This window comes from Gallinula chloropus (genome assembly GCF_964237585.1).
Source record: "Gallinula chloropus genome assembly, chromosome: 3".
Classification (NCBI taxonomy): domain Eukaryota; kingdom Metazoa; phylum Chordata; class Aves; order Gruiformes; family Rallidae; genus Gallinula; species Gallinula chloropus.
In genome coordinates, this window is record NC_140087.1 from 67,097,594 (window position 1) to 67,108,121 (window position 10,528).

Consider the following 10,528-nt stretch of genomic DNA (forward strand, 5'->3'; position numbering starts at 1 on the left):
TGGTTTTTTTTTTTCAAAATAAATTATCTCTGTAGCCTTACCTGGTTATCCAGTATTACTATTGACTGTCTTATCAGACTGTGTAATTATGTCCATTCTACCTGCTTCATTAACTATTTAAAGATTAACACTAAGTCTAGTTTCTAAGAGACAAAGGCAAGAGTGAATTGTATGATCTCATTCCTCTGGGCCCAATTCTTTCAGTGATCTGAACGAGTGAGTTGTTGCTATAGAAAGGTTAATGCTGCACCCCCTCTTTTATCAATCTGGTTTATTAAATCTGTGCCTTATGTCATGTCTGCTTTATCAGATCTGCTTGAATAAGGTACATAATTGAAGCCTCTTCCAAACTTAATTTCACCTTCTTGGAAGTCCTGCAAGTATTAAAAAAAAAGAAGAAAAAGCCTTTTTCAAAGTCTGTTTTAGACAAGGAACATAAGCCACGTTCAGGTATTAAAAACTTGGCATCCATGCCCTTGAACACAAAATACTCTTCATCTTCAAACTGATCAGTAACCAAAACAAGAATGTTTTAAGATATATCCATTCATCACTTTTTTTTTTTTTTAGTTTTTTTAATGGCTAGAATTTTCTTACTGCTGACTTACTGAATCTTCTATTTGAGAAAAACAACCACCCTGGTTGAATGGCTTGATAGTTAAAACTCTAGCCAAGCCCACAAAGATAAATGCAGCAGCTTTGAAGAAAGAATACTTTTAAATTTCCATCCCAAGCTTATTGATAAGGAATCCCTGGTGCTGGAATTATCTGGGAGATCATCTTGGAAACAGTAGCCTTTGTTCACTATCTTATTGTTCTTTTTGGGTCTTAATATTTCCTGGAGTTCTTCGATGGTTGGGTGTTTTTGTTTATTTGGGTTTTTTTCAAAACCGAGTTACCAGACAATAAATATGTGCAACATATTTAGAAGAACAGAGAGAAAACTGGTATCAACACAAATAAAAATGTGTACAAAAGTTTTATTGTAAATAAAACAATTCTGTGCAAACAGTGAGGGGAAAAAAAGGCTATTTAAAAAATAACAATCAATGTGATTTTGAAAAATGTAAAAGCCAACAAACCCACTCTGTTGGTACTCAACGCAGTAACAGGCTGCAAGTAGTCCACTCAAGCCAGTTATGTAATTGGCTTTATTTTTTTCTTTCTTGCTGAGTTCCAATCTCTGAGGCTTAATTTTGGCTTGCACTATATTTAATATCTCTGATGTAGAAAGGTAAAGAATGATCAACAAAATGGAAACAGAGCTGTAGCAATAAGAGGTCTGCAGTGTGTGATTCCCCAGCAGCACTTGCTGGGTGAACCTCATCAGCATGAGCCCTTACCAGCCATGGAAAATGCTCGCTCTTCTTCACCCAGGCTGTAATAATCAGGCACAGGATGTTTCTCCAGCTGGTCAAATTCATTAAGGCGGAAGTGAGTTGCCAATTTGTTTACCATCCTTTTCAGGGTGACAAAGGCTGCAATAACTTGGAAGGTGAGGAAAAGAGCAAAGATGATATGGACTGCTCGCTCCAGCGGCTGAATTTTCAGACCTTCATTGAATAGCAAGAAGAGAATTATAGGCAACTGCAGGAGGAGACTCAGGAGCCAAAACCCAGCCAGCTCAGGGACCTAGAACAGTGAGACATCACATATTAACTGGCAGGTGGGGGTTGAAAAAGCAGGCTTCTCCACAAAGCTTTCAATCTTCTAATTTTCCAGTGAGGTAATGTTTCCTTATGCTGGCTTTCTAACTGTACTTATTTTTTACTGACAAAACAACTTTGGTAAGCAAGAGGGCTCTCTTCTGAGGGAAAACCTGAATGCACAAAAGTGGAAGATGATGCCAAGAGAATAGAGGTGGCACACTGTAACTTAGAGAAATAACTACCTTCTCAACTTAAATCACTTAGATGAACTAGTACACTATTAACATTCAACTCCAAAAAGCTCTCCTGCACAAATGAGTAAGTACATGCAGTAATATACCTTCTCCAGCAGATTGCCCATGTATCCCAGGTAGAGTCGAATGACCTCTATTAGAGAGGCTAGTATCATGATTGTGACAAGGATGAACTTGTAGTAATCTGACAAGTCTGGATACTAGAGAGACAAGAGAGTAAAAGTTTCAGTTATGCTGTTGCATAACGTGCTGTTTGTGACTGTGTGAAGACACTGTATGCTACCGTAAGCTGACAGTGTTGTATTGGCTTTGAAATACTTTCAACCCTTCAGTTTCAAGGAATTGCCTAATGACCTCTAACTCCACTGAGGTCTAGTTTGCTACTAGGAGGTGTTTGATCAAAAACATGACATTTGCAAACCATCACTTCCTTCAAAACTCACCTTCTGATGAAGCATGACAACTGCACTGAGCCACCAAAATGGGAAATAATAAACGTTGAAATAGAGGGACATCTGCAGTGGTAAACTGGAAACTATTTCATTATCTGTGGATAGAGAGAAGTCTTTATCACTCCCAGTTTGTTCCAGAGTTCCCTGACGGAAAGATACTGCTTGATCTTAGCTTCAAGCAGGGCATTATCACTCTTCCAAGTCAAATTAAACATTAAGGAGAATATTATTTTTCTAAATACAGAGGAAAACTTTTTACCCTATCTTGAATTACACCATTTCCTGGAATCTAATGAAACTTTCAGTTCACAGGACACAGAGTTCTATCACTTAGTCATATATTCAAGTTGAATGTCTGGTTCTTGATTACGTGGTGTTTTATGGCTTACTCTGCAATCTCTGTCTGATAGGCTTAGCTCAGGTAGTGCTGTATACTGACACCGCAGGAAGAGTTAGCGGTTACTTCCCTGCTGTTCCTGAGAGAATGGCCACAATTTAAATGAGTATGTACTGGATTATCATTGTTTTGTAGCTGATCCTCCTGAGAGTTTACTGCTAGAGAGCAGGTTTGCATTGCCTACTCTTCATTTCCTATCTTTAAATAGACATTTGAATGGAAGTGATGTTGGAAGAAGTCAGTAATTATCCTGGGTCTTAAGAGCTAACAATCTCAAATATGAGTCAATCTAAAACTTATCCTTTAAAGTCTGGAGAGAATAGAATACAACGTAGAGAAAAGCAAATATTGAACATGCAGGCAACAAATTCTGTATTTCTGATTTAATAATAGGTGTACAAAATTAGTCTTAAAACAAGGAAAAAATTAAAAGGATGTTCTAAAGCCATGATTTTTAATGGGTGAAGTTTTATTGCCATATTCTAGTTGACTGATATTACATCCTTTTTACTTCAATTACCAAGTGTCCTTTCTCATGGCTTCCCCAGATGAAGTCTTCACTTGCTACTACCCAAGCAAGTTTAGAAAGTATTCATTGCAACCTGCTGATTTGTGCTTGGGTCCTGACACAATGGTGATATTAGATTGAAAATTAGTCTAAATGGTCAAACAGTGCCACTTCCAGCCTCAGAACTGCCTCTCCTCTGACACTGCTTTCTCTTTCCTTATTTTCCAATCACTCTCATACCTGCCTTTGTTCCATCTCAGTCTGGCATCCCTGCTTCCAGTCCAGCCACACGCAGCCTGGTACAGTCTGTTCCCGAAGTCTTTATGCCAGTTGCAGAAGCATTCATGGTAGTTACTAGACTAGGTGGGAAGGGATGAGGGTTTGGGAACTGAACTGGGGCAGACCTTAAGGGTAGGGTGGGAGGGGCAGGGATTTGTTACACTGAAATAGAAGGTGCAAGACAACCAATATTTTTTTTTAATAGTCCCATTTTTAAGCAAAAACACTGCAGAGCAATGAAAATCTATAGATACCTCAAAACTAGTTTCATTAGATACCTAAAATTCTCAGCTGTTCTAATGAATGAATCTCTTAAAGACCAGAAGGATTTTGGAGAGCACTGAGATAAAATTCTAAAAAGACTTTTTCACATTTCTGAAAAAAAAAAAAAGACCATCCAGCTATGAAGAATTATGTTTCTGCCTGTCATAGTTTAGCCCCAGCCAGCAATGAAGTGCCATGCAGCCACTCACTCCCCTCCCCAGTGGGACGGGGGGGAGAACTGGAACAGTGAGTGAGGGAACTTGTGGGTTGAGATAAAAAGTTCAATAGGACACAAAAAAGGAAGATACTAATAATATATATATATATATATATAATGCACACACAGAATAGCACAATTTTCTCTCTGAAGTTGATGCTGCACAAGACACCCCAGTTGCCATGTAAGTTCCCCCTGCCCCAAACTACCCAGCCTCTCATCCCACATGCAAAACCAAAGCAAAACAAGGAATTAATTCACTGCTTCCCATTGCAGGCAGGTATTCAGCCATCACACCAAAGTTGATGCTGTGCAAACCACAGCTGCCATGTCAGGCCCCCAGTTGCTGTTTAGCCCCTCATCCCACTCCCAGTTATAAGTGGAACATGATGCTATATGGTATGGAATATCTTTTTGGCTGGTTTTGAATAATGTTTTAAGTATGGTTAGGTCTCACTGTCACAGCATTGGTGTTTGCAAATTCTGATTACATTTTAAAACTCTTTTGTTTGAATGTTTAGCAACATAAGCCAAACCAAATTCATCTTTCTATCCTAAATTTAACTAATATTTATTTTCTGGGATTCCTAAAATTAATGGAAAAAAGAAGATGGTATTATGATGGCCAAATTTTTGATGCTAGAGCAACTCACTAGGTATATAAGTATAAACAATTTTGGTTTAATGGTATATTTCCAATTAGTTTCAGTGGGCTGAACAGTCACATAGGAGTTTTCATAATGAGAACCAGAAAATAAGTTACTAGAAATGGAAGCTATTCCTGGAGTTAAGAAAAAGATTTCAGTGGTTTTTTTGATAAATGAAATAAACTAGTTAAGTGTTAGCAATATAATTGCACAAACAAAATGAGTAGTCCTGTCTTGGAATGGCTTTTTGATTAATTTTCTCAACTTGGAATGGATTTATGAGTAGAAATGAATATAGCCTTTCTGTGTAGCCAGACTGTTCATTTTCATGGCATCTCTCCCTCTAATGTTATGAAGAGGTTGTAGAGAGGTGGGAATTGGTCTCTTCGCCCAAGCAACAGGTGACAGGACAACAGGGCACTGGCACAGGCTGCCCAGGGAGGTGGTTGAATCATTGACCCTGGATGTATTTAAAAGACGGGTAGATGAGGTGATCAGGGTAGTAGAGGACAGGTATGGTTGGACTCAATCTCAAAGGTCTTTTCAAACCTAGTGATTCTGGGAAAACGGGGCATATTAGCCTTCAAGCTTCACTGGCAATATGATGAAGGAACAGTTACTGGTCATCACGATAGATCTAGAAATCTGAAGAGAAAGCTGGCATATTGCAAGCTTGAGGTTTTTGATACCTAACTCTAGCTTAGTACACCTCTTTGTGCTTTAAGCATCTCGTGTCCTAACTGTGAAGGATTACTGAGTTTAAAACAATGGCTCAGGTCTTTTATCTGTGTTCTCCGTCAATCACTTTTTATTTGGGCACAGGCAGAGTGCCCGGTGTACGAGTAGCAATGGATTTTATCTTGGAAGTTAGAACTTGCTTACTAAGCTGCAGAGGCGGGTGTAGCGTTCTCCATACCAGCTTTCAAACCAAGACTGTTCCTTGCTTGGTGTTTGATGGAAGCCTGTTTTGGGCCTCCCACACTGCGGCATGTCAAGTTCAGGGTGACAGAACAGCTGCTCTGCTTTCACCCCCAATGCCATCCACAAAGCCACTCTAGGTGACCAACTCCCAAGTGTGGGAGACAGAGGGAAATAGCCAGCCCCTTTTCAGTTGCCTGTGGAGACAGGACAAGGGGCAATGGCTGCAAGTTGTAGCACAGGAAGTTCCACACCAATATGTGGAAGAACTTTTACACAGTGAGGGTGACAGAGCCCTGGGACAGGCTGCCCAGAGGGCTGTGGAGTCTTCTTCTCTGGAGATATTAAAGACCCATTGGGACTCATATCTGTGCAACCTGTCCTAGGGAACCTGCTTTGGCAGGGGGTTGGACTTGATGATCTCTGGAGGCCACTTCCAACCCCTGCAATGCTGTGAATCTGTGAATCCAGACATCTCTGCTTTCCACCGCAGGGCCGACCTGTGCAGCTGAGGTTACTCTGAGGACCTCTTCATCCGGACCGGAGCGACGGAGCTCTGGTCCCGCCACTGCAGCCTTCGTGCCCGACAGGACGGGAGTGGCAGGGCAGGGCGAGGCGCCCGTCCCAGCACAGGACACGGCTCTGCCTGGCGCGAACGAGGAGGCATCCGCGAACACCGAGCCGCTGGCGTTAAGAGACCCCTCCCTGCCCTTCCCCGGTACCAGCGGGAGGCCCCGCCCCAACGGCGCCCAGCTGACGAAAAACACCGCCATCTTTACCCCCAGGAAGCTCCCCCGCCCCAGCCGCCCTCGCCGCCATTTTTGTTGCTGGCGCGCCGCCCGGCGAGCTGCCGCGCTTTACCTGCGCGGTCGCCCGGATACTGCGGAGGGGCGCGGTGGCTGTCGGTGAAGACGGTGCGGCTGAAGGAGCTCAGCCGCCTCCTCAGGGGCTCGGGCAGCGACATGCTGCGGCGCCGCTGCCTGCCGTTGCTATGGCGACGGGGCGGGGGTGCGCAGGCGCGGTGGGGAGGTGGGGGCGCCCGCGAGTTCCCGCCAGCCGTGGGTCTGGCTGCTGGCTGCCTCATGGGGTATGAGACTGGGCGAGGGGCGGGGTGGGGCCTTTCGCGGCGCTTGTGGCCTGAGGGCAGTGGTATAATGGAGCTCTCCGGGGTTGACAGTGGGCCTGGAAACGTGTAAATGCGTGTTGATTTGCAGTGTGCATATGAGGGCTGACACTGCTGCCTCAGTGTGCGCTTACACGTACACAGAAGTGTGTTCCTGCTTACCTCTGTCGTATGTAACTTCTGTCATGTATACGTACACGTATAGAGGAGAACATTTTTGCTTGCCATGGTCACTGTGAAAGTGTACAAGTGTACAATCCTGCCAGACTGGGACTTGCATCATCCCGGGAGAACAAAAGAGCAGCGCTCATTCATGAGCCGTTCATGGCACAGTTGGCAGTGAGCCCAGTGAGCGAGAGTTGCCCAAACCAGAGTCCTTTTGCCTCAGAGGTGCTGGTGTGTGCCAAGCGTGAGTGTCTGCCCTCCTACACTGTTTTGGCTCCTTTGTAATCAGTTGGAGTGGATTTTAAAAAAAATTTGTTTTTTTTAGTCCATTAGGGCAGGGTTTGGGTGTTTACAAAAAGGTAATTATAAAATAGTGGGCAAAGGAAAGCAGTTGCAGGACTGTTCTGCTTCTGTCAGGATAAATCCACAGGAATGATGGCACTCGATGATGGCTAGAGAGAGGAGGAAGTAAAATAAGGATATTGATAGAGCTGTTTTATTACATAAGGTGAATATGAATGAGCCTTCTTTTATCATAAATTCAAATGCAGCTCTACTAGGAAATACCTTTTCCTTAAGGAAACCTGTCTGTGTCACTGTTGAGTTAAAAGCAGATCAGTGAGATCAGTGCAGCCTTTTTATTCTAGTTAGCTTTTGTCCCTTATAGGAGACAAGCCTCATGGTGTTATGCAAAGTTAATAATTTAAATACAAGTTCTGTTCGTTCCTCTTTTGTTTGGGAAATGTAGTCCCCCTAAAAATGAGGTAATCTGTTCACCACGTTTTTCAGCCCCCTTAGGGCCTGATTGCTACCGAGGAGAAAGGATGCTGTTCTTAAGTGTACAGGAAATTATTTTCTGTGCGATCAGAATGAAAGAGCAGCTTGTACCTTTTACTATAAGAACTGATAAGATTTGTGATTTTACTGTACCTAATATGATACATTGACTCCCTTCTCCTGCCACCCTCTCCTCTCCCAAAATCATATTTAGCTACTTCCCTGGGCGATCATTCTCTAGTATGACTTGCCAAACTCAATTATCTCTAACTAAATAATTTAAAGCCTAGTTTAAATTTAATTTCATTCTGTCCCACTGGGAGAACTACAGAGAAAGATGGCTAACCAAGCAGGAGTTCTGAGAAATTCATTTGGCTTTCAAGCTGATGATTGATGTGGTATTGACAACAGATACTTTTCAAAGAACTCCAAAAAATGGTATGCCAGCAGGAATCAGCATTAAGAAAATAAAAATGAAAACCATCAGAAGAAATTAAGAGGAAAGTATTTTTAAATAATGTTGACAGATTAGAAGGGGTAAGGAATTAAAGATATCCCAGAGTTTCAAAGGCTGCTGTGCATAGAATCACAGAATGTGTCAGGTTGGAAGGGACCTTTAGAGGCCATCTAGTCCATCCTCCCTGCAATAAGCAGGGATATTTTCACTTGATCAGGTTGCTCAGAGCCCCACCAAGCCTGACCTTGAATATCTCCAGGAATGGGGCCTCCATTATGTCTCTGGGCAACCTGTTCCAGTGATCCACCACGCTCATATTGAAGATTTTTCTCCTAATATCCAACCCAAATCTCCCCTTTTTTAGTTTAAAACCATTACCCATTGTCCTACTGCTACATGCCCTTCTATGTCCCCTTAGATGGCATGTCCCCTTAGAGGCAAGAGGACAGTGGGCTTTGCTGTGTGCATGCTTCTAGAAAAAGTTTTGAACACAGGTGAGGTTTATCCCTATTTTACAGGTAATACAGAAGAAGAAAAGTTGAGTCCTGTGAAACACTGTTTGCAGTTTGTGTTGAAAGCTACAGTAAAAAGCATGTAATTCAGCATGTCCTAGGCACAGGCAGACAGATAAGTTGTCCAGTGAAAAATAATCCTTACAAAGTATCAAAACATAAGGTAAATGAAAAGACATGATGTAGGAGTTGTGACATAAGAAGTGTCTGCACAGCAGTGACCACAGCTCAGCAATGCTACCTGCTTTACCTTTGAACTAAGTAGCTCAGCTTTGCTGGCAATACAGCTCTACAAGCAAATAGTCCAGTTCTCATTGCGATCACAGAGACATGGTGGGACAGCCTGGATGACTGGCACGCTGTCATGGATGGCTATGTGCTTTTTAGGAAAGACAGGCTAGGGAGGGGAGGTGGAGGAGTTGCTCTTTATGTTAGAGAGCAGCTAGGATGTATTGAACTCCACCTGGGGAAGGATGAACCATCAGTCGAGTGCTTGTGGGTAAGAATCAAGGGTCACGCTAGTATGAGTGACACTGTTGTGGGTGTGTACTACAGGCCCCCTGATCAAGAGGAGCGAGTTGATAGTGCTTTCTATAAGCAGCTAGAAGTTGCCTTGAGATCCCAGGCACTGGTCGTTATGGGGGACTTCAATTACCCAGGTATTTGCTGTGCAAGCAATACGGCCAGTCATATGCAGTCCAGACAGTTTCTGCGGTGTGTTGAAGACAATTTCCTGCTATAGATGGTGTGGGAAACTACAAGGGGAGGGCGGATGCTGGACCTTGTTTTTACTAACAAGGACGGGCTCATTAGGGAGGTGAAGGTCGGGGGCAGCTTAGGACAAAGCGACCACGAAATGATAGAGTTCAGGATCCTGAGTGGAAGAAGCAAGCCAAAAAGCAGGCTAGCTACCCTGAATTTTGGAAGAGCTAACTTTGATCTCCTCCGCAACCTAACAGGAGCTATCCCGTGGGCTACGCTGTTAGAAGGAATGGGAGCCTGTGAGAGCTGGCTAGCATTTAAACAGCACTTCTTCCAAGCACAGGACTGGTGCATCCCTTTGAGTAAGGAATCGGGAAAGAGAGGCAGAAGACCTGCATGGGTGAGCAGGGAACTAATGAGTAAACTCAAAGGGAAGCAGAAGGTTTATGAACTGTGGAAACAGGGTCTGAGCACCTGGGAAGAATATAGGGATGTTGTCAGGGCCTGTAGGGACGTGACTAGAAAGGCTAAAGCCCGCTGGGAAATGAAGATAGGAAGGATAAAGGATAACAAAAAGGGTTTTTTCAGATAAGTGAATAGTAAGAGGATGACCAGGGATAATGTGGGTCCCTTGCTGAACGAGGCGTGTGTCCTGGTAACAGGTGATGATGAGAAGGTGGAGATACTGAATGCCTTCTTTGCCTCAGTCTTCACTCCAAAGGCCTCTCGGGACCCACAGATCCTGGATGAAAGGAGGAGTGTTTGGGGAATGAAGAGCTTCCCTCTAATTGAGCTGGGGGTGGTCCAGGAGTGGCTCAAAGGGATTAATGCACACAAATCCATGGGCCCAGAGGGGTTACATCCACATGTGCTGAAGGAGCTGGCGGAAGTGATTGCGGAGCCACTCTCTATCATCTTCGACAGGTCTTGGAGAACAGGAGAAGTGTCTGAGGATTGGAGGATAGCCAGCGTCACGCCGGTCTTTAAAAAGGGCAAGAAGGAGGATCCTAGAAACTATAGGCCAGTCAGCCTCACTTCTGTCCCTGGAAAGGTGATGGAACAGCTTGTTCTGGATGCCATCTCCAAGCAATTGGAAGAGAAGAAGGTCATGAGGAGTAGTCAGCATGGATTCAGCAAGGGGAGATCTTGCTCGACCAATCTCGTATCTTTCTATGATCTCATCACCAGCTGAGTGGATGGAGGGAGA

At 43.7% G+C, this 10,528-nt stretch overlaps 1 protein-coding gene across 1 annotated transcript; it reads right to left on the bottom strand.

The window, feature by feature from the left end:
* Positions 1-1,033: 1,033 nt before the first annotated feature.
* On the bottom strand, positions 1,034-6,549 carry TMEM17 (transmembrane protein 17; the record flags this gene model as incomplete). The annotated part of the gene is made up of 4 exons (XM_084261483.1): positions 1,034-1,632; positions 1,990-2,103; positions 2,347-2,450; positions 6,447-6,549. 4 exons carry the CDS (start codon positions 6,547-6,549, stop codon positions 1,327-1,329), a joined length of 627 nt encoding a protein of 208 aa, XP_084117609.1. The 3' UTR covers positions 1,034-1,326.
* Between the last annotated feature and the right edge of the window lie 3,979 nt (positions 6,550-10,528).